The 24,666-nt window shown below is 36.8% G+C and overlaps 2 protein-coding genes across 2 annotated transcripts in view; one reads left to right on the forward strand and one right to left on the reverse strand.

Annotated features, from left to right (window-relative positions):
• Window positions 1-22,717, forward strand: part of LOC103516832 (T-complex protein 1 subunit eta) — a gene marked incomplete at its 5' end in the record, with an annotated part of 51,485 nt that extends 28,768 nt beyond the window's left edge. The window contains 6 exon segments of the mRNA XM_026829124.1: window positions 16,611-16,802; window positions 17,655-17,819; window positions 18,737-18,870; window positions 20,096-20,248; window positions 21,710-21,732; window positions 22,128-22,717. Of these exon segments, the coding sequence (XP_026684925.1) occupies window positions 16,611-16,802; window positions 17,655-17,819; window positions 18,737-18,870; window positions 20,096-20,248; window positions 21,710-21,732; window positions 22,128-22,351 (891 nt within the window).
• Window positions 4,786-5,940, reverse strand: LOC103516829 (EEF1A lysine methyltransferase 2-like). Its single transcript, XM_008481817.3, has 2 exons — window positions 5,704-5,940; window positions 4,786-5,119 (listed from the first exon to the last, which is right to left on the reverse strand). Exons 1-2 carry the CDS (start codon window positions 5,784-5,786, stop codon window positions 4,852-4,854), a joined length of 351 nt encoding a protein of 116 aa, XP_008480039.1. The 5' UTR covers window positions 5,787-5,940; the 3' UTR covers window positions 4,786-4,851.
• Window positions 22,718-24,666: the final 1,949 nt, after the last annotated feature.

The raw sequence follows: 24,666 nt of genomic DNA on the forward strand, positions 1-24,666 counted from the left end.
TATGGCTCAATGGTTGGACCTTATTGGAACAAAGTGAGGTCCATGTTTCAAGTTGTAGATTTGTCCTTTGTATTCTTATTTCAACATACCTAATTTTCTGTTGAACGGTTTATTTGTTTTTGATGAAATTTGGGAAAGAATTTCAGATCACGAAGGAAAGTTTTCTGATTTTGCGACTGGTCCGGCTCTATGGGAGACCGTACTGTAGAGGGCTTTTCCAGTATTGAGATCTACATTTCATTAAACCAAGATTATTAAACAATATTTTTATTTATCTCTTTAAATTATTTTATCTCACCACTGTTCACTGTACAATCTGTACATACTACGAACATGGTTTTGCTGTCCCTTTTTTAAAAGAGTGCCACAATTGCCACATAATATGGCTCAGTGGTTGGACCTTATTGGAACAAAGTGAGGTCTATGTTTCAAGTTGTAGATTTGTCCTTTGTCTTCTTATTTCAACTTACCTAATTTTCTGTTGAACGGTTTATTCGTTTTTGATGAAATTTGGGAAAGAATTTCAGCTCACGAAGGAAAGTTTTCTGATTTTGCGACTGGTCCGGCTCTATGGGAGACTACTGTAGAGGGCTTTTCCAGTATTGAGATCTACATTTCATTAAACCATGCACGATTATTAAAAAATATTTTTATTTATTTCTTTAACTATTTTATCTATTAGGTACTATTATCTTACTGTGTCTCAAAAATAAGGCTATAACATTAGCCCTAATGTGGAACGAAAAAAAAAGTCATAAATATGCTATACCCATTGTCCCATCTTTATTGAGGCGTAAGGCCATGTTAGTCCCATTGGGACCTTCTGAAAGAGAGAGAGAGATTTTCCTACCCAAGTTATACGCAAGAATAGTTTCAAATACAAACAGTAAAAATATGCTAACATTTCTGTACAGTTACGAAACATCAAAATATGGTCTAATAGCACGTGGAATGTATCAGTCCCCAACGTCACTGAAGCTAACCAACGCAACGATGAGCGTGGTTGGTATTCGGACGGGTGACCATTCGAGCAATCGCATGCTGCTGGCGTGTCCCCACCCAGCCTGGTTGCGGTTAATGTAAGGAGGTCGGTAGTTTGATGGAGGCTAAAACCTCCGTCATACATAAAAAAAAACTTTAGCAGTTATACATGCGCCCTTGGAAAATGGAAATAGATTTCTCCTTGTAGGAACACCCTGTATAAATAAAATGAGAAATATACTGGCACTGATGACACTCGCCCTAATGGAAAACCACCTCTTCCATCTCCACCCTGTAATATCCCCCCCTCCCTCCCTATAATATCTCCCCTCCATTCCCTGTAATATTCTCCTCCTTTCCCTGTAATATTCTCCCTCCCTCAAAAATATTCTCCCTATAATATTCCCTCTCCTCCCCTGTAATGTTTCTTCTCTGTGGTTTATGAGTTATGAGGTTCTCTGTGGTGTTATTGAGATGTACATTATGTTAATGTTGTCATGTAAGGTACTACATATCTGGTTTGTTATAGCTAATGCTGATAGGTGCCTACTGGATTATTTGGGTTCATTTGGTCGGAGTTTATATAAGAGGGCTATTTTTAGCTAAATTCCCTCTATTCAATATTTTAATGACTGCAAAATTTACTAATGTACCATGTACCTACATATACCTAGTTAAGTACGAATACATATAACTTGCATAACATTTTATATATTATGTACATATATTATATATGCAGTGTATGTTAACAAAATGTTCGGTGAAGTACATATTGAAACTTCAGCTTTTTGTAGCTTTTTCTACCTAGACCTGACTTTTCCCCCCCTCAATGTCTGATTTATCGTTCAAAACGGGTGATGTTTCCACGTCCATAAAAACTCCTGACGTACCAAAATCCCCAGCGATCCGTAAAAGTTTTCAAAACTAATTAAAATGTTGTGCTTTTTTGTTGCCAGGTATGTTTTAATGATAAAAGTCGGAAAACTTTTGGCTGATTCTATTAACAAGCTGCTGATGTTGGGAAACTTTTTTGCTGATGGTAAGTGCTGAGGCAACTCTCGTTTATTCTAACCATGAGGATTTTTTCTCCTGTCCTTGTCTAAACGTCAATTATGATGAAGTTCGACCTCACTTAGTAATCTCAGTTTCAAGAGTGGATTTCTTGTGAGATCCTCGAGCTGATTTTGAGATTTTTTTTTGTCCCGCTGACTGACTTAGTGGTTGCTGACTCATATTTGAGGAACTTTCTGAAAGAAGGTCAATTTTTCTCTGGAAAACAGTACAAAATATGAGGGTTTTCTTTCATAGAATTCACTATTAGGTACTGTTAAGTCAGACTCATTTGGAATAATTCAGGTAGAGGTTGAGAATGATCATTAAAGATCAAGAACCATTTCAGATCAAGGCTTTTTCTTTTGCTATCACTATCAAGAATGACTGCAATAATAGCTGTAATATTATCCTTGAAACAAAATTTCCATCTCCTCTTTATAATTATGAAATTTAGATGAAATGTTAAGTCAGACTCATTTGGAATAATTCAGATAGAGGTTGAGAATGATCATAAAAGATCAAGAACCATTTCAGATCAAGGCTTTTTCTTTTGCTATCACTATCAAGAATGACTGCACTAATAGCTGTAATATTATCATTGAAACAAAATTTCCATCTCCTCTTTATAATTATGAAATTTAGATGAAAACAAACTTGTAAAATATCTTCATAGGTAGGTATAGTATGTAGGTAGGTACCTACTTCAGATATTGATGAATACTTCAGAGATTTAATTCAGAAATAACTTTTAACCTAGGTAGGTACTTGCTAATTTTATATTTATAAAGGTACTTCAGATATTGATGAATACTTCAGAGATTTAATTCAGAAATAACTTTTAACCTAGGTACTCGTACTTGCTAATTTTATATTTATAAATTAATTAGGTATCTACGTACTAGGTATGTACATCTAAAACTAAATAATATCTTTTCACTAAAACTCATCAATAATTCTGGAGATGTTATTTCGCTCTTATTTTTTTACATTTTCAGATTGCATTCCCAGTTGGAATATTAATTAGGGAATTCGATGTTCTTACAACATTATTCGATGTTCTCAATGAAACTTCTGCTCTGTTTCATTGACCGTTTTTCTTTTGAAAGTTTTTGTCTCTGTTGCATCTGGTAATATATTTATAAATTAATTAGGTATCTACGTACTATAGGTATGTACATCTAAATAATATCTTTTCACTAAAACTCATCAATAATTCTGGAGATGTTATTTCGCTCTTATTTTTTTTACATTTTCTGATTGCATTCCCAGTTGGAATATTAATTAGGAAATTCGACGTTCTTACAAAATTATTCGATGTTCTCAATGAAACTTCTGCTCTGTTTCATTGACCGTTTTTCTTTTGAAAGTTTTTGTCTCTGTTGCATCTGTAATAATTTGTAATAAATTAGTAGGTTTTCAATGTAAACAAGTTAGCTGCAAGACAATGAGAACTCGTAACACAGCTTTCAAAAAGAATGTTTTACTTATAGGTAAATACAACCTAGGGTACCTACTGTTTGTAATGTTAAAGAGCCTGGAATGAAAAAAAACGGGGGGAGGGAGGAAAGACGGGTGACTCCCTAATTTTTACTTTCCTTATCCTATAGGAAGGAAAGTAATGTAATCGGGTCAAATTTTCGATGGTCAGATTTTAGTGTCAAAACACGTTCCACTTATAAGTAAAAACAACCTAGGGTACCTACTGTTCGTAGTGTTAAAGAGCTTGGAAGGAAAAACTAGAGCTCGTTCTCCCTTTATTCCCAATATAATGTTCAAGTCACCCATCCATTTATTGGCCTTTCTCGGCGTAGCTTAACACAGGTGAGGCTAAAACCGGTCTTAAATTATCGACTGAACTGTTATCTAAAACTTTCTCGCTTTGAGCTCATAGGTCGTCGCGACAAATTTCAAGATCAGAGCTCATTTGTGTGAGAAAATGTGAAAAGAAAGTTTCAGCCATTGGTCCGTGTGTGTGTCTGTCTATCTGTCTGTAAACAAAATATCTCGAGAACGGTAAAAGCTAGAGACATCAAATTTGGTATGTAGCTGTCAAGTGTGACAAGGATGCGACACGAAACTTTTGGTTAAGACCGGTGCAACGGTTGGCGGCATTTTACCGCTTTTTGGCGGTTTTCGGTGTAATTTAACAATATCTCGGGAACGGTATAAGCTAGAGACTTGAAATTTGGTATGTAGTTCACAAATGTGACAAGGATGCAACACAAAACGTTTGGTTGAGATAGTTGCTATACCTTTTATTATAAGTAATAATAAAGGAAGGACGGACTAAAAAAAGGGGGGGGACTACCTAATTTTTTGAAGAGGTTTGATAGATCGAACTGTCGCTGCTAAGGTCTAATCGTCTCAAAAGCAAAGAGAGAAGGAGGACAGGTTAGCAGAAAGCCAGCCGTTTCGAGAGCAAACCTTATTAGTATAAACAGTGCTTTATTTCGAAATTTCACAAAAAGTGCATGTCGCACAAATAAGTGCGCCGTTGGGCCCCTGGGTAAATTCTTCAATATATGGCTTGGCACTCAAAGTGTTAGTATAGAGAGATAGGTTGGATATTCAATTTTTTTTTTTTTAATATTTTATACAGCCAGATGTTTGGTTTTATTAGGTAGGTATTGTTGCATATTTGACCATTTGTAGCAATGAAGGATTTTTGTTCACGTCTCAGAGCAATGAACCATTAGGCACTGGTGAGAATATTTTTGTAGACTCCAAGAATCAAACCCAGGGACTTCTACATGGCAAGTAATATTATTAACACTGGATCAACAATGCTCATATTTGATACAGAGCTGAGGTGTAGGGTTAGTAAATGGAGATCAATTTATTACTTTGTTTGAAGAATAGATGTACAGCAAAGTAATTCACCAAAGTGGGAAAGGAACTTACAAGATCTATCAACAGTGCAGCATTACCGCAGCCCAGATCAACAATATTATCAGACTTGGAGACAAGGTTAGAACTGGACATCCATCGGACAATTCTTTTCATGCAATCTCTCCCGAACCAAATCTCTCCAATGTCACCATAATCTTCAAACCTTTCAATACTTTCTGAGTATTCTTTTTTCCAACTGTAAAAATAAATTTAAATGTCAAGGTAGGTAGGTATATAGGGGTTTAATGTCACTTTATCAACTTAGGCCTTGTCATGACAGGTTTTAGTCACCATTTGCCAACAAGCTACCCGCCTCCTCAAAATAACCTCACCCAGCCTGAGTGGAGCCGGGAACCCAGCAGCAAGTGATTCCCCAGGTACTAACCACACACATCTAAAAAAAAAAAATGTGTCAATCAAATAGGTAGCTAAGAAAATGGTACCTTCTGCCTATGGTTATGAATGAGTACTTACTGATCAATAGTTCCTAAGACGGAAGGATCCAGTTCTTCACTTAGGTATAGGGGTTTAATGTCATTTTATCAACTTGGGTCTTCTGTCTTCTCATGACAGAGGTTTTAGTCACCATTTGGCAACAAGCTACCCGCCTCCTCAAAATAACCTCACCCAGCCTGAGTGGAGCTGGGAACCCAGCAGCAAGTGATTCCCTGGATGGTCACCATACCAGGTAAGTACTAACTACACACATTTAAAAATGTCAATCAAGTAGATAGCTAAGAAAATGGTACCTTCTGCCTATGGTTATGAATGAGTACTTACTGATCAATAGTTCCTAAGACGGAAGGATCCAGTTCTTCATCTGAATTCAGCTCAGATTCCTCATCTTTATGCTCTCCTGACATGCTTCTGAAATTTTCTCAGATTCTATCTTGATCCGAACAAGCCTTAGACAACACTCAAAATGAACCTGTAAGTCCAATGAGCTTTTGCGAAAGTTCAGTTCGTCCAATTTTTCAGTCCAACAGAGTCAGGGTCTCCACTCCAAATTTTAAAAAATCACTAAATTCGAGGAAAAAAAATCACTAGATTTGACTTGAAAATCACTAGATTTCTAAATTCTTCCAAATGGTAGTTTACTCGTGGTTTTTGAGGGTAGAAGTCTTGTATACTCTTTTTATAGTAAAAAAAATATATTTCTTCATTATGGGGTAGTTGTATAAAAACTGTATTCCTTATTTAATTTGATTTGGACGTTTTCCAAAGCATATTATTGGTATCATGTTTTCAGGTTTAACCATTCGATTGACAAGCTCCAGGGACCTCTATAATCTGTCAGACTCAGAAGTGGGATCAAAATGATATCTTCAACGCTCAGTTCTTCATATCAAAGAGTTTGAGTCCAACGGGCAATGAACGTTGTAAGAAAGACGTGAACAAACCAATTGAAACACTGGCCCATGTTTTGGGTTCATGCCCTTTTGGTCAACTGACTAGGATTAGTAGACATGATGCTGTACGATCATTGCTAGCCAAGGAGTTGAAGAAACAATATGATGAAGTGTATGAAGAGGTGCAAGGTATTGCGTCAGATGGATCAACCAGAAGAATTGACATCATTGCAATTGACAGGAAAAAGAAGAAAGGCATCATTGTAGATCCTACTGTCCGTTTTGAAACTAGTGCAGAACAACCTGATGAAGTTAATGAGGAAAAAAGGAGCATCTACATCCCAACAATCCCATACTACAAAGAAAAATATGGGTTATCTGAAATTGATGTCAGAGGATTGTTCATAGGAGCTAGAGGCACCATTACTTCATTTTTCAAAAGTTTTGCAGTAGAATTCAACATCAGTGAATCCACCCTGAAATGTATTTCTCAATCTGTCACTCGTGCTTCGATTCTAATTCTACGCAACCACATCTATGGAATATAAGCTAAATTTATCCTCTACTCATCTTTTATTGAACATACAGATGTACTTCACTTTCCAAGTTTCCGTTAATACTCAAAAGCTAGTTAAAGTTCCAACCTTAATTATACCTAATACTATCAAATATCTATATCTTCACATATTGCTCCCCCACAAGCGGTACCCTTTGTCATCTTGGCAGCCTGCTGGTGAGCAGGAAGGCGGCTGTTCCAGCATTTCTCTCTGAAAAAAAAGTGGATTTGTTGGAAAAAAAAGATGGCGACAAAATGATACAAGTTTTTTTCTCTTCCAACAGAGGTGAAAAATTTTTCACTCAAATCCAAAAATATCCAAAAGAAAAGGAGGGGAAGTGAATAATAAAATACAAAAAATGGACGAAATGGAAAAATTTTCACTTTTTTCCAACGTTGCCACAAAATAAAATACGCGTAGAGTAACCCACAGTTTAGGGTACAGAGTTCGATACTGGCACCCATGGAGGTATGAATATAAGGAGGTATGAATATATATTCATACCTCCATGCTGGCACCGGCCACAAAAAATAGAAAATACCAATTTTTTGAAATTTCGCGCCTCGGATATGTTTATTTCTCAACGAGCACAAAACTTTTTTGTAAACATTTCAAAATTTTCTTTTCATTTTCAAATTTGAAATTTTTGTATTTTTTGTCGGGATTTTCCGATTTTCATCCTGGGTTTTCCTTTGAAAATAGCCTTTTTTCTTCGTTTTTTGAAGTTTTTTAACTGAAAAGAAAATCTCCACTGTGTCCTGTATACTCAGAAACCATCCCACAATTCCCACACCAATTTAATAACTCAAGGAAGTTGGACATCGCCATCTTCACCGTTCAGTGATCTCTTTTGTCCCGAGTCTACAAATCTCCAAAAATGGTAATTATTATCCACTATTATCCGTCTAATCTTTCATTATTGGGGCTTTTTAGGTGATTCACCTTCCTACTTACTCAGTAATCCAGGATATTCCCCCAAATGATCCATACTTTCAGTTTTAGAGACGATTTAAATTTCAGATGTTTGGGTGGGTTCCAGCCCTGTATCCAACCTATGATTGTACCCACCCCAAATGGAACAAGTTCTTTCCTTTATTCCAAAGATATTGGATGTTGACCTTTGAAAACAGCAATTTTTTGTCGCAACTCATCTAAAATATGAGTTATTCTTTAGGTGGAGCTTATTAAACAATAACTTCTATGATTACTATGGTTTCAAAAGTTCTTGGTTTACTAGCCTCTGACAGTTCTATGTTAAATTTACTTGGTAATTTGTAAGCCTGATTAGAGCCTAGACCAATTTGACATACCTACAAGATGCATGGTACATATGTCATGATTCTCAATTTCTCCTATCCTGTCTTCCTTCTCTCTTCGATTTCGGGACGATAAGATCTTGTCACTTAAAAGTTTCTTCTATCGAACCTCTAAAAAAAAGGTACGTGGAAGAGCCATTTTATTAGTTGAAAGATCCCCCCCCCTTTTCCCGTGTTCTCATAGGTAATTGCTTTTGGGCTGACATTTAGTTTTTATTACAAAACTTTTAAGAGTGGATACCCTTCGCACTCGAACTTTGATATTTCTTTAGCAAGAGAAATTTCAGGCTCGTATACTCCCTGTTTAAAGTCCCCCAGCCAGACTATATAGAGGGAACTGTAACTACTGAGGTTTTATTGTCCTGAAAAAATGAAGAGAAGGGCAGGATAGGACATATGTGTAGGTAGGAGTCAACTAGTTAATAACTTGAAATGCTTGGATTATTTACTATGATGAAAATATTTCTTTTAGCAACCATCTTTCGGGACTGAATGTTGTGATGACGAAATTGAGCTGAGTAGAGAAACATGATTGCAATTTTTTCTTTGAAAGAAAAGAGTTTTCTCTGTTGAAGTTAAGTAGGTAGGTGGTAGTTGACACTTCAAGATTATTTACTATGATGAAAATATTTCTGTTACCAACCATCTTTCGGGACTGAAAGTGGTGATGACGAAATATGTAAGTAACTGAGTTTAGAAAACTGATAGCACGATTATTTGACCTTGAAACAATCTCTTACCCAAAGAGGGGAATCTTCTTTTGTCCTAAATGGGAGGGAAAAGTTTGGATCAGTAGCTAATACGTTTATCCTCCCCAGGAATACCAAAAAGTGGTGGATGCCGAGTGGAAGATCCTGTATGAAAAGTTGGACAAGATTCACGCGTCTGGAGCTCAAGTTGTTCTATCCAAGTTACCCATAGGCGATGTGGCTACCCAGTATTTTGCTGACAGGTAAGATAAACCTATTATTAATTAGATAATTAAGATAGATAAGATAGATAATTAGAAAAAATAAGGTAAGCCATTAAGATAAATCTACTTACTAACATTCGTGTGGAACAAATTTTTATTTGTAAGTTGTAGGTTTAAAAGAAAACGACTCCTTAAAAGGCATTCAAAAAATCATTTTTATGACTTTTGTTGACCTTAGAGACGAGTGTTTAGGGGAAGACTAGGTATTGAACATCCAGTTTCTTTACTATGATGCCATATAATTTTTCCACCTGAACTATCTTTTGGGACGATAGTTGAGCAGAAAATTTTTACTGAGTAAAGAAACGCTTTGAATTTAATTATTAGTGCTTGGTTTTTCACTTTTTAGTTTCTTTACCATGATGCCTTATAATTTTTCCACCTGAACTATCTTTTGGGACGATAGTTGTGAAGAGAAAATTTTGACGAAATATTTACTGAGTAAAGAAATATGAAGTTCATTTAAATTCGACCAATGTATAGAAAAGGCCATTTCTATTAAATAACAAATTTTCCTCCCTCTTTTTATTCGTAATTCTATAATATGTAATTCCTTCCAATTATGTAGTTCAATTTCATTTTGTGTTTAATGTTGGCTCACTATACTTACATGGTGTTCCTTTCTCTTTATCCGTAAGATTTCTGTTTTCTGTAATCATTCTACTGTCCAAATTTGTTTAATTTCATTTTGTTTAATGTTAGCTTGAGTACAGTAGGATTTTTGTAATCACTCCTATTTAAACCACTAATATTTTTGTAATAATTTCTTGTCTACTGTTCTAAATTGTTCATTTTCATTTCCTGTGTGTGTTGACAGGGATATGTTCTGCGCTGGACGCGTCCCTGAGGAGGATCTAAAGAGAACTATGAAGGCGTGTGGAGGTGCCGTGATGACCACTGCTCATGACCTGAACGACTCTGTACTGGGCACCTGTGCAGTGTTTGATGAGAGACAGATTGGAAGTGAAAGGTGAGCTTTTTACATTTTTGATCCTTTTTTTATTAATAAGGTAAATACTTTGGTCTGGCAGGGACACTTTAAACAGGGAGTAGATGAGCTCGGTCTTTCTGGGGTACTTTAAACAGGAAAGAAACTAGCCTCAAATTTCCCGTGCTAAAGAAATAGCAAAGGTTGAGTGAAGGGCGTCCACTCGTAAAAAAAGTTTGTAGCCAAAACCGAATGTCAGCCCAATCACCGAAGAAGAGCCGATTGAGAGGCTGACGGAAAACGCCGACCCCGTCTACAGATTATTATCTCGGATGTTTCATTTCATTTACTTGTTTATTTTTAGTGATTTTTTTGTAAAATGTAAATGTAAATGCAATTTCTTTGTGTTATTATGTCACAACTTTGGTGCTCACTGCAGCATTGTAGGATTTTTCCCAATACTCGTAAAAAAAGTTTGTAGCCAAAACCGAATGTCAGCCCAATCACCGAAGAAGAGCTGATTGAGAGGCTGACGAAAAACGCCGACCCCGTCTACAGATTATTATCTCGGTTGTTTCATTTCATTTACTTGTTTATTTTTAGTGATTTTTTTTTTCTCTTTAAATACTAGGTTCAGTGACCTGGAAAGTTTTGTATTTTTTTGAAAGGGAGTTTCTCTAATATTGACGCGTTATATTTCCAGGTTCAACGTGTTCTCTGGGTGTAAGAACGCTCGCACTTGTACCATTATCGTGCGAGGAGGAGCAGAACAATTCCTAGAGGAAACAGAGAGATCTCTACACGATGCCATTATGATTGTGAGACGAACTATCCGGAACCATGCTGTTGTTGCAGGTAAAGTTTACTTTTTTGTGTTTGATAGAGGGAACTGTAGCTGCTAAGGCCTTATCGTCCCGAAATCGAAGAGAGAAAGAAGACAGGACAGGAAAAAGCCAGCCCTTCCGAAAACGAACATTATCCGTTCAGGAAAAAATTCGCCACGAGCGGGAATCGAACCCGTGACCTAGCGCTTACAAGGCAGACGCGCTGCCAACCAAGCTAACTACGCTGGCAAATTAACAAGGCTTTTAAAAAACTTAAAAGAAAAATATGTAGTGTACCTGTAGTAAATTTCATATTATATAGTTCTAAACCTCTGTCCTGTGAGCAACCGTAAACTAGCAACATGTTTCTTTAAGCTTAAGCTACGAAAACTTTGTGATTCGTTCACAAGACTTTTCTATCAACCCAAATGCTATCCAAGCTTGAAACTTGTTTGGTTTCTTCGTCCCAGGTGGAGGTGCTATCGAGATGGAGTTGAGTAAAGCACTGCGAGATTACTCCGGGTTTAAAACCTTCGGACGTCCAAAAACATTATCTGGATTCCTTGAATGTGACATTTTTTTTGGATCCCTATAGGGGGAAGTAAAACCACTTGGATACTTAGAGGTATGTATGAGTATGAAGAAATTACCAATTTAAGAAGACGAGAATCTCTTTGCTCTGATTGGACACTTAGCCTCGGTTACTAATCTGATGTGACCAATAAGGATCCTGGTAAGTCTCATCTATTGAATTCGTAAGTAACATACAGCCATACAGGTTTGTGTTATCTTTTGACTTTCACGTAGAGACTTGTGCATATTCCAGTAGGTACCTAATTAGTGCATTTTCCCTAAATACCCATTTATTAGTGCATATTCCTCCAAGTCTGCATGATTCATTTGTTCTTTAGTATCTTGAGAATGGTTTTATCCAAATAAGATACGACTTTTTCCAACGCAGCTCGCAGGTAATTTACCTACAAATTTAAAGTTGGTGCCCCATTTCCCCCTAGCGTTTTTTTATTTAGCTCAATATTGATTCTACCAAATATTACCTATTTGGTCATTTTTTATATTTTTGGATAAAAAAATGTAATAATAATAATAATAATAATAATAATAATAGACTCTTGAGTGGAAGGCAACCACTAGGCGAGGTTAATCAGTTTAGTATAGAGAGATAGGTTGGATATTCAATTTTTTTTTTTCTTTTTTTAATATTTTATTATTTGGTTTGGTCTTAAAGCCCCTAAGTACTATACAGCCAGAGGTTTGGTTTTATTTATTAGGTGGGTATTGACTATTGTTGCATATTTAACCATTTGTAGCAATGAAGGATTTTTGTTCACATCTCAGAGCAATGAAACATTAGGCACTGGTGAGAATATTTTTGTAGACTCTAAGAATCAAACCCAGAACATAGGTTCTACATGGCAAGTAATATTATTAACACTAGATCAACAATGCTCTTATTTCTTGATACAGAGCTGAGGTGTAGGGTTAGTAAATGGAGATCAATTTATTACTTTGTTTGAAGAATAGATGTACAGCAAAGTAATTCACCAAAAGTGGGAAAGGAACTTACAAGATCTATCAACAGTGCAGCATTACCACAGCCCAGATCAACAATATTATCAGACTTGGAGACAAGGTTAGAACTGGACATCCATCGGACAATTCTTTTCATGCAATCTCTCCCGATGGATTTGAAATGCAGCCGAAAACCTACAAGAACCCAAAGATTGCTCTGTTGAACATCGAGCTGGAACTCAAGGCTGAGAGAGACAATGCTGAAATCCGATTGGACAGTGTAGAGGTACGTGAGTCAGCCTAGTTATCTTGGTTGGTAGCGCGTCTGCCTTGTCAGCGCTAGGCCGCGGGTTCGATTCCCGCCCGGGGCGGATTTTATCCCGAAGGGATAAGGTTTGTTTTCGGAACGTCAGTTAAAAGTTTCCTCTATCAAACCTCTAAAAAAAAGGTACGTGGCAGAGTCATTTTATTAGTTGAAAGATTCGGGACTGAAAGTTGTAATGACGAAATTGAGCTGAGTAGAGAAACATGAATGCAATTTTTTCTTTGAAAGAAAAGAGTTTTCTCTGTTGAAGTTAAGTAGGTAGGTGGTAGTTGACACTTCAAGATTATTTACTATGATGAGGTAAATGAGGTGAAAAAGGATTTCAATCTAAGGAGTATGGTTTGTATGATATAACAATACATTCAAGGTACATAGGTTCCTAGGACATTTCTATCACTCCAGGTATTTTATGTACCTATCATGATTTCATGAACTCAATGGGGACAGCAAAATTAATAATCACATGTACCTAAATCAATTTACCCATTCTCTATGCATACTTGATAAAATTGGCAGTGGTAAATTTTATCATATCAAATAGAGATAAATAAAGAGAAACTGGACTTTATCAACCATCTTTCGGGACTGAAAGTTGTGATGACGAAATATGTAACTGAGTTTAGAAAACTGACAGCACGATTATTTGACCTTGAAACAATCAGTTCTTTCTCTTACCCTAAGAGGGGAATCTTCTTAGCACGATTATTTGACCTTGAAACAATCAGTTCTTTCTCTTACCCTAAAAGGGGAATCTTCTTTTGTCCTGAATGGGAGGGAAAAGTTTGGATCAATAGCTAATACGTTTCTTATGTCCCATATTCTCCCCAGGAATACCAAAAAGTGGTGGATGCCGAGTGGAAGATCCTGTATGAAAAGTTGGACAAGATTCACGCGTCCGGAGCTCAAGTTGTTCTATCCAAGTTACCCATAGGCGATGTGGCTACCCAGTATTTTGCTGACAGGTAAGATAAACCTACTTACTAACTGAACAAGCCTTGGACAACACTCAAAATGAACCTGTAAGTCCAATGAGCTTTCGCGAAAGTTCAGTTCGTCCAATTTTTCAGTCCAACAGAGTCTACACTTCACAGGTATTCAGAGTAACCCACAGTTTAGGGTACAGAGTTCGATACTGGCACCGGCCACAAAAAATAGAAAATACCAATTTTTTGAAATTTCGCGCTTCAGATATGTTTATTTCTCAACGAGCACAAAACTTTTTTGTAAACATTTCAAAATTTTCTTTTCAAATTTGAAATTTTTGTCGGAATTTTCCGATTTTCATCCTGGGTTTTCCTTTGAAATTAGCCTTTTTTCTTCGTTTTTTGAAGTTTTTTAACTAATAAGAAAATTTCTACTGTGTCCTGTATACTCAGAAACCGTTCCACACCAATTTAATAACTCAAGGAAGTTGGTCATCGCCATCTTCACCGTTCAGTGATCTCTTTTGTCCCGAGTCTACAAATCTCCAAAAATGGTAATTATTATCCACTATTATCCGTCTAATCTTTCATTATTGGGGCTTTTTAGGTGATTCACCTTCCTACTTACTCAGTAATCCAGGATATTCCCCCAAATGATCCATACTTTCAGTTTTAGGGACGAATTAAATTTCAGATGTTTGGGTGGGTTCCAGCCCTGTAACCAACCTATGATTGTACCCACCCCAAATGGAACAAGTTCTTTACTTTATTCCAAAGATATTGGATGTTAACCTTTGAAAACAGCAATTTTAGTCGCAACTCATCTAAAATATTAGTTATTCTTTAGGTGGAGCTTATTAAACAATAACTTCTATGATTACTATGGTTTCAAAAGTTCTTGGTTTATTAGCCTCTGACATCTGACAGTTCTATGTTGAATTTACTTGGTAATTTGTAAGCCTGATTAGAGCCTAGACCAATTTGACATACCTACAAGATGCATGGTACATATGTCATGATTCTCACTACAATATAAATAATATTTCCTTTCAGCAACCACAAATCTTACTGTTGAAAGAGGGCACAGAAAACTCCCAAGGAAAACCTCAGCTGATATCCAACATAAATGCCTGCCAAGCAGTGGTTGATGCCGTTAGAACCACATTGGGTCCACGAGGAATGGACAAGCTCATTGTAGATCAGAATGGAAAGTCCACCATTTCAAATGATGGAGCCACCATTATGAAGCTGTTGGATATTGTCCACCCTGCCGCCAAAACTTTGGTGGACATTGCCAAGTCTCAAGATGCTGAGGTAAAGATATATTTTAAATGGGATTTAGACAAAGTGAAGCATGTATTGTGAGGCAGGTTGTGGTTATGTACTGGGTTGGGTTGAGACAGGATGTTTCTACAGTTTGGCATGGGAGTGGTAACCTAAACAAAGTTAAGTAGTTTACCAACCTTTCCTATCTCAACCCGGTAAGTACATAACCACAAGCACAAACTTTCCTTGTATGATGAAGTTCAGGGAATTTTAATTGTGTTAAACATAACTGTTTGTCACAAATTTAGGTATTTTAAGTGGGATTTAGACAAAGTGAAGCATGTATTGTGAGGCAGGTTGTGGTTATGTACCGGGTTGGGTTGAGACAGGCTGTTTCTACAGTTTGGCATGGGAGTGGTAACTTAAAAACAAAGTTAGTTTACCAACCTTTCCTATCTCAACCCGGTACATAACCACAAGCACAAACTTTCCTTGTATGATGAAGTTCAGGGAATTTTAATTGTGTTAAACATAACTGTTTGTCACAAATTTATCACTGAGATAAAGATGATACATAACGACAAAAATCTTTCTTGTTCTTTTATTATTTGTCTTATTATACATGTTTCACTCAGGCCAGCCACTCACTATCAGGTGAACCTGACAGGTAAAATGGTACACCTGATCAGGTATACCTGACACCTGATGAGCACACACTATCAGGTAGACCTCAGGTACGGCCGAAAAGATCCGCCTGTCCTTTTGCAGAATCAATTTCACCAGAATCGCTCTTACGGTAGGATTCATGTCCCACATGAAACTCAAGCGTTGTTGTTACAGTCAGACGTAAACACCTGTCTAGTCTACCTGATGAGCACACACACTAGACCTGATCAGGTGTACCTGATAGTGAGTGGCTGGCCTTAGAGAGTAGCGAATAAAAGAAGTTACTTACCCCTATTGCTGTCGACCATTTGAGACCATATTTAGGGGCACTATTTGATATTAAGGTCCAAGGTGACTTTATTTCTCGAAGAAGGTAAGTAGGTACATAGGTAGTGAGGTGCATTTTTTTTTTTTTTTCATCCTTACCTTTGAACACATCTCCATTGCGGACACCAGAAAGTGTGATTGTAAAATGGGCCCCTGTTGTAAAAATCGGCCTCCTATTTCGAACCCTCGTATCAGCTGGAAATTTTCTTCAATATCAACGTGGTAACTGTATTGCCAACTTTCCCTCCAAATGAAAATTGAGGAGCAGAAATGGATTCAATATGTTGGAAGTCTGCAAAAAGAAAATTCAATTTCATTCACGTTATTGTAAGTAATTAGTAACAAGGGATCTTATGAAAACATGGAATAATAAAAAATAATAATAAATGTGTTTCATGAAACACATGACATAAGATAAACAGAGAACAGTGCACACTGGTGAAACCGAGTTTCATGAAACTCATTGTGCATTGACACATGAAACACGTTTCAGGAAACGCGTTTCACTAGTGTGCATTGTGCCTTAGGGTAGGATAAAAGTTTCCCACCCTCTCTCTTCCTCTTGCTTTTTTTATCATTCCTATTTGCTCTCTCTCTCTCTCTCTCTCTCTCTCTCTCTCTCTCTCTCTCTCTTCAACAGACTTACACTTGAGCAGTTACAGTTCCCTCTGTCAAACCTCTAAAAAAAAAATCATTGTTTCAGATTCAAAAGTCAGACTCCGGAGAGTATCGAGGTCTTCTAGAGAAGTGTGCTGCCACTGCTCTGAGCTCCAAGCTAATTCATCAGCAGAAGGGATTCTTCTCCAAGATGGTGGTGGATGCTGTGATGTCTCTGGATGATCTGTTGCCACTCAACATGATTGGAATCAAGAAAGTGGCTGGAGGTGCTCTTGAGGTAAGGATGAGGGAAATTTATTCCAGTTTTATTAAACTAAAAATGCTAGTTTTATTTTTAAAATGAGTTGTAATACTTTCAATGTCAGTGTACGAGTATAAGTGTTAAGGTTTTTAGTAATGAGGGTTTCACCCTTGATTCAGTGGCAAGTTACTCACCTCCTTACTTGAACCTTGCCCAGTCCAAGTGCGCTAAGAAAAGACAGAAATGTAATATTACTATTAAGTTCCCAACAAGAGGATCTGTAACACTCGCACTTCGTGCTCGGGAGGGGGGCTTCGCCCCCGTCAATCTGTTCCAAATTTTATGCACGTCAGTGTATTGAAATTAAAATGTAAAAGAAAGTCGGAAATACACATTGCGCTTGCGTAACCAGGAGAAGTTTAGGATCCACTATGCATATTATGAATTTTAGGAAAGCACTAAAAGGAATTCCTAATCATTACGATACGACTGTGCATTCGGCTTTTAGTTATGAAGGTTTTGCCCTTGATTCAGTGGCAAGTTACTCACCTCCTTACTTGAACCTTGCCCAGTCCAAGTGCGCTAAGAAGAGACAGAAATGTAATATTACTATTAAGTTCCCAATAAGAGGATTTGTAAGTAATATGATATGTATATGTTATAAAAAGACTGCCAAATATTATTAAAATCAGATATCACCCAAAAGGGACTGAAAAAATGGACCTTGGGAGTTTCTAAAGTTAATCAAATATATATATATCTGTAACATGATATGTGATTAAAAGACTGCCAAATATTATTAAAATCAGATATCACCCAAAAGGGACTGAAAAAATGGACCTTGGGAGTTTCTAAAGTTAATCAAATATTTTACTCGATGCTTTTCAGGATTCATTGCTAGTGGACGGAGTTTCGTTCAAGAAGACATTCGCGTACGCCGGATTTGAAATGCAGCCGAAAACCTACAAGAACCCAAAGATTGCTCTGTTGAACATCGAGCTGGAACTCAAGGCTGAACGAGACAATGCTGAAATCCGATTGGACAGTGTAGAGGTACGTGAGTCAGCCTAGTTAGCTCGGTTGGTAGCGCGTCTGCCTTGTCAGCGCTAGGCCGCGGGTTCGATTCCCGCCCGGGGCGGATTTTATCCTGATGGGATAATGTTCGTTCTCGGAACGGTTGGATTTCTCCTATCCTGTCTTCCTTCTCTCTTCGATTTCGGGACGATAAGATCTTGTCACTTAAAAGTTTCTTCTATCGAACCTCTAAAAAAAAGGTACGTGGAAGAGCCATTTTATTAGTTGAAAGATCCCCCCCCCTTTTCCCGTGTTCTCATAGGTAATTGCTTTTGGGCTGACATTTAGTTTTTATTACAAAACTTTTAAGAGTGGATACCCTTCGCACTCGAACTTTGATATTTCTTTAGCAAGAGAAATTTCAGGCTCGTATACTCCCTGTTTAAAGTCCCCCAGCCAGACTATATAGAGGGAACTGTAACTACTGAGGTTTTATTGTCCTGAAAAAATGAAGAGAAGGGCAGGATAGGACATATGTGTAGGTAGGAGTCAACTAGTTAATAACTTGAAATGCTTGGATTATTTACTATGATGAAAATATTTCTTTTAGCAACCATCTTTCGGGACTGAATGTTGTGATGACGAAATTGAGCTGAGTAGAGAAACATGATTGCAATTTTTTCTTTGAAAGAAAAGAGTTTTCTCTGTTGAAGTTAAGTAGGTAGGTGGTAGTTGACACTTCAAGATTATTTACTATGATGAAAATATTTCTGTTACCAACCATCTTTCGGGACTGAAAGTGGTGATGACGAAATATGTAAGTAACTGAGTTTAGAAAACTGATAGCACGATTATTTGACCTTGAAACAATCTCTTACCCAAAGAGGGGAATCTTCTTTTGTCCTAAATGGGAGGGAAAAGTTTGGATCAGTAGCTAATACGTTTATCCTCCCCAGGAATACCAAAAAGTGGTGGATGCCGAGTGGAAGATCCTGTATGAAAAGTTGGACAAGATTCACGCGTCTGGAGCTCAAGTTGTTCTATCCAAGTTACCCATAGGCGATGTGGCTACCCAGTATTTTGCTGACAGGTAAGATAAACCTATTATTAATTAGATAATTAAGATAGATAAGATAGATAATTAGAAAAAATAAGGTAAGCCATTAAGATAAATCTACTTACTAACATTCGTGTGGAACAAATTTTTATTTGTAAGTTGTAGGTTAGAAGAAAACGACTCCTTAAAAGGCATTCAAAAAATCATTTTTATGACTTTTGACCTCGGAGACGAGTGTTTAGGGGAAGACCAGGTATTGAACATCCAGTTTCTTTACTATGATGCCATATAATTTTTCCACCTGAACTATCTTTTGGGACGATAGTTGAGCAGAAAATTTTTACTGAGTAAAGAAACGCTTTGAATTTAATTATTAGTGCTTGGTTTTTCACTTTTTAGTTTCTTTACTATGATGCCTTGTAATTTTTCCACCTGAACTATCTTTTGGGACGATAGTTGTGCAGAAAATTTTTACTGAGTAAAGAAACGCTTTGAATTTAATTATTAGTGCTTGGTTTTTCACTTTTTAGTTTATTTACTATGATGTCTTATAATTTTTCCACCTGAACTATCTTTTGGGACGATAGTTGTGAAGAGAAAATTTTACTGAGTAAAGAAAAGAGTTGATCTTTCATGTAATGACAAACAAAACGGAGGTACTTAGGGTTGTTTGAAACGTACACAGGTAATTCTTTGCTATGATGAAAATATTTCTTTTATCAACCATCTTTCGGGACTGAAAGTTGTGATGACGAAATATTCACTGAGTAAAGAAATATGAAGTTCATTTAAATTCGACCAATTTATAGAAAAGGCCATTTCTGTTGAATAACAAATTTTCCTCCCTCTAAGATTGAATGTTGTGATGACGAAATATTTACTGAGTAAAGAAATATGAAGTTCATTTACTTCAATTCGACCAATTTATAGAAAAAGCCACTTCTGTTGAATAACAAATTTTCCTCCCTCGTAAGATTTCTATAATATGTAATTCCTTCCAATTATGTAGTTCAATTTCACTTTGTGTTTAATGTTGGCTCACTATACATACATAGTGTTCCTTTCTCTTTATCCGTAAGATTTCTGTTTTCTATAATCATTCTACTGTCCAAATTTGTTTAATTTCATTTTGTTTAATGTTAGCTTGAGTACAGTAGGATTTTTGTAATCACTCCTACTTAAACCACTAAGATTTTTGTAATAATTTCTTGTATACTGTTCTAAATTGTTCATTTTCATTTCGTGTGTGTGTTGACAGGGATATGTTCTGCGCTGGACGCGTCCCTGAGGAGGATCTGAAGAGAACTATGAAGGCGTGTGGGGGTGCCGTGATGACCACTGCTCATGACCTGAACGACTCTGTACTGGGGACCTGTGCAGTGTTTGATGAGCGACAGATTGGAAGTGAAAGGTGAGCTTTTTACATTTTTGATCCATGTTTTATTAATAAGGTAAATACTTTGGTCTGGCAGGGACACTTTAAACAGGGAGTAGACCAGCTCGGTCTTTCTGGGGTACTTCAAACAGGAAAGAAACTAGCCTCAAATTTCCCGTGCTAAAGAAATAGCAAAGGTTGAGTGAAGGGCGTCCACTCGTAAAAAAAGTTTGTGTTTGCACTTATAAAGTCTTGGCTAGTGTACTTATGAGGTCTTGGACAGTTCTTTTTTTTTCTTCGTCTCCTCTCACTGGTCCATTGAGGGGTTTTCCCTTCGTTTGCCCTTTGTCTAAGATGGCGTGGCGTTATTCTTCTGCATCTACTTTGCCCCCTCCTGTGCTGCTTTATCGTTTACTTTTATTATTATCCTTGTTCCTTATTTATAGTTTCCTTACATACTACAGAAAACTAAGGTTTTCTTTACAAAACCTTAGAAAAGAATCATATCCAGCTATTTATGAGTAATTTCTGTCCTTATGTAAAGGTATCTCTTATGTCGAAAATGAACAAAACACATTCGCATAACACTTTTTAAAGTACGCCCACTTGTCACTATACATAATGCATCGCCTGGAACCCATTCTAATGAACTGAAAACAAAATTGAATGTAGATGTGTTTCAGTAGATCACCTATTAACCATAGTGTGGACGCTGCTTTAAATCGCCCCCCCCCTCCTCCTCCTTGTGTCTGTTTAAAATCAAGCACAAACAAAAGTTGAATTTTCCTTTTGGAACCGGAACTGCTTTCGATGGCGCGCCATCTTGGATTTCCTATTGACCTATGGTTCAATACAGACGCTATAACGCCAAAAGAGGAGAAACAAGTTTCAGAAGAGGGGAAATTCCGAAAGGAAAATTCAACTAAATCCATCCCTTATTTTCATGTGTCCCGGATTTTTCCGAGACACCCTGTTTATTGTTATTCACACTCAAAACTAATCTTTGATTTTTTTTATTAACACTAATAAATGTATTTTTTAAATATTATTTTTTATAATAAAAATGAAAATGTGATTTTTTTTTAACACCCACCAACGCTGTTTCGCAATTACTTTTGTTATTTTCATTTTTGAGATAATTCCTTTTATACAGTAACAGTAATGACCAAATGGGCGGCAAAAAATTGTATTTTCATAGTACTTTTCTGGTTGTCCTGAAGTAATTTCTAAACGTTTTTCGGTATCTACCAATTAAATGGTCATGTTGTCTTCACGTTTTTTTTTTTTTTTTTTTTTTTTTTTTTTTTTTTTTTTTTTTTTTTTTTTTTTTAGTAAAATTTTTTTAAAGTAGCCTCTCAAGATTACTTCCTTTAATATACCTACTTACAAAACAAACCCTTTGAATTTAATCATTAGTGTGCTTAGTTTTTCAATTTTCAGTTTCTTTACTATGATGCCTTATAATTTTTCCACCTGAACTATCTTTTGGGAGGATAGTTGTGCAGAGAACATTTTACTGAGTAAAGAAACACGGGAAATTAAATTAGAGAACCTCTGCTATGATACCCTGTTTACTTTAAAATTAAATTAACCACTTGTGGACTTTGGTGAGGTTTCAAAGTCAAAGATCTCAAAGAACAGGAAAAAAAAAGAGGAATTACTATGTAGTGAATTTTTCTTCTACGATTTCTAGATCCCGAGATAAATCGATTTAAAAAACACCGGCAAACTCCTTGAACTTTTTCATTAGCACGACAGATAAAAGTTGGATTTTTGACCTTTTAAAGTTACTTTTTTGGAGTTTTTACCTCAGATTTGGATTTTTCGCAACTTTTTACGAGTACTCGACCTTTTAATATGTAGATTTTTTACCCAAATGCAACTACTCCATTGATTGTTACCGTGTGTTTGTCAGGTAACTGCTGGTACGGTGTGGACATCACCAAGGAGGACATCAGCGACAACATGGAGTCGTGTGTATGGGAGCCGGCCATCGTCAAGAAGAACGCCATTACTGCCGCCTCGGAGGCCGCATGTCTGGTGCTGTCTGTAGATGAGACCATCAAGAATCCCAAGGCCGGAGGTGAGGGAGGCCAGGGTATGCCTATGCCTGGACGAGGCCGTGGGAGACCTATGTAAATCAAGATTGGCGAATGGAGGCCGAAAAAGGCATTTGTACATAAGTTTCTGTCCATGGATGTGGATGGCTTTGAGGGACAACCGGGGAAAATGGCTGATAAAGGCATTTGAACAGAAATTGTTAGGGATTAAACTTGAAGTTACTCTCCGAACCACCAAATGTCAGAATGCTTTTCTACCAATGTGTTGAAACGTGTACTGTATTTTCCTGTGCACTTATAAAGTCTTAGCCAGTGCACTGAGGTCTTGGACAGTTCTTTTTTCATTTTCTCCGTCTCCTCTCACTGGTCCATTGAGGGGTTTTCCCTTCATTTGCCCTTTGTCTAAGATGGCGTGGCGTTATTTTTCTGCATCTACTTTGCCCCCTAATGAAATAGTTTAATTTACTTTTAACATTAACCAAATTACTTTATTTTTAACAATAAATGAGTATAGAATAAATCTATAACCTTCCTTAGACTACAGAACCTTCTGGGAGTTGGTAGTCCAGCTACACTGGCCTAAGGATAGCTACCTGCCTCGGTAGCGTAGTGGTCAAGACGCTCGCCTGGTAAACAGGAGGGCGTGGGTTCGATCCCAGCCGAGGCATGGAATTTTATCCTCATTTATTTGAGATTTTGACCACAAAAGTCTGAGGCCAGGTTTTTTACCCAATTGGGCCTGTGAGGCCCCGTAAGGGCCCTCTCCTGAGTGAGTTCTACCGTTCACTGGTCATTTTTACTGAGTAAAAAAACTTGTCTCTCAAGATCATTTCCTTTAATATACTTACATCATATTACATATTACATTACATACACACACACATACATACATAATATACATTAATATACAATAAAATAATACTTACAAAATAAACACTTTGAATTTAATCATTAGTGCTTAGTTTTTCAATTTTCAGTTTCTTTACTATGATGCCATATAATTTTTCCACCTGAACTATCTTTTAGCGTTATGGCTAATTTGACTTCAGGAGGAATTGCATCACGGAAACGTGTGTCTGATTTTGTAATCTTATGTGCAATCAATGACAGGATTTTATCAAAGTCACCTCTTGAAGAAGAGCACACAAATTCGAATCTGAATCCATTGTACTAGTTGAACGGAACTCACGACATTGATGAACAAATGTAGACAGGAAACTGTTTTCAATAAGGGCATGCGCTGATTCATGCATTTAAAGGCATGTTGAAGGGTAGGTATGTTGAATTGAAAAGCGCACAAGTGTAGACGTAATAGCTTTACAAGTTGACACTTCTTGTTAAACGGGTTGATCTTAATCGTTTCCAAAGAATATAAATAAATAATTAGCCAATAAATTGGTCTGTGTTGTCCAATAGATTCCCAATACCTACCTATGTGATAAGTAGTGATAGTCCAAAAGATAAGCTCTTGATAAGCTTGGGTTCTATTGGTCTGTAATTTACAGTTTCATAGCAAGTGAGCAAATAATGTCATTCAATGCTGGTTCTGTAAATAAACACAGAAAAGTCGAGAAAGCAATGATAGCTGATAGCATCTGATACGCATACGTTTCATGAGACAAGCTTGTATCGTGTGGTTAATATTAATAACACTCTACTAGAAAAAAAACGAACCAAATACCCAGATTTAAGGCTTCTCTCTGTCTCCTATTTCCCACGTAAAGTGCGTAGGACTGAGTGCGATGCGATAATTTGACAAAAAACAGTGCCGATACTACCCACTGCACTGTTCAAGCGCTAGGTCGCGGGTTCAATTCCAGCCCGGGGTGAACTTTATCTTAACAGATAATGATCATTTTTGGAACAGCTGGTTTAAGGTTTTCTCCTGTCCTCTCTTCAATCTACCTATCGATATTAAAAACTTGTATTAAAACACTTAAACCAAGTACCTACTGTAATCGCATGAGACCTCTACCTAATGGTTTCTATAGCCTACTCATCTACTTAAATGATATACGATAAGGAGATAGATTAAGGGGAGGCCCATCAAAAAAACTAATTAATCTGTTCACTCTTTAGAGATAAGATTTATAAATTTTCTCTGTACAATGTTTATTACCGTTCTGTCTGTCACTTAAGTCAACAAAATGAACAAAACCGGTAATAAATTAGGTGAGTTACCATAAATAAAGAGTGATGTACCATAATTCAACAGGACATTTTGAATGGCCCAATTTCTCTTGAATTTATGGTAGATACCTAAATTACCTACGTGTAAAATGTTTTTGATTGTCTCCTAGTTAATTTTAATTAAATTATCGATAAGGGTGCCCCATCTTCCTATCTGGCAATAAACCTGCCCTGGTAGTGATTCCTTTGATAAATGATCAGGAT

The sequence above is a fragment of the Diaphorina citri genome, unplaced genomic scaffold (genome assembly GCF_000475195.1).
Source record: "Diaphorina citri unplaced genomic scaffold, Diaci psyllid genome assembly version 1.1 scaffold1676, whole genome shotgun sequence".
NCBI lineage: Eukaryota > Metazoa > Arthropoda > Insecta > Hemiptera > Psyllidae > Diaphorina > Diaphorina citri.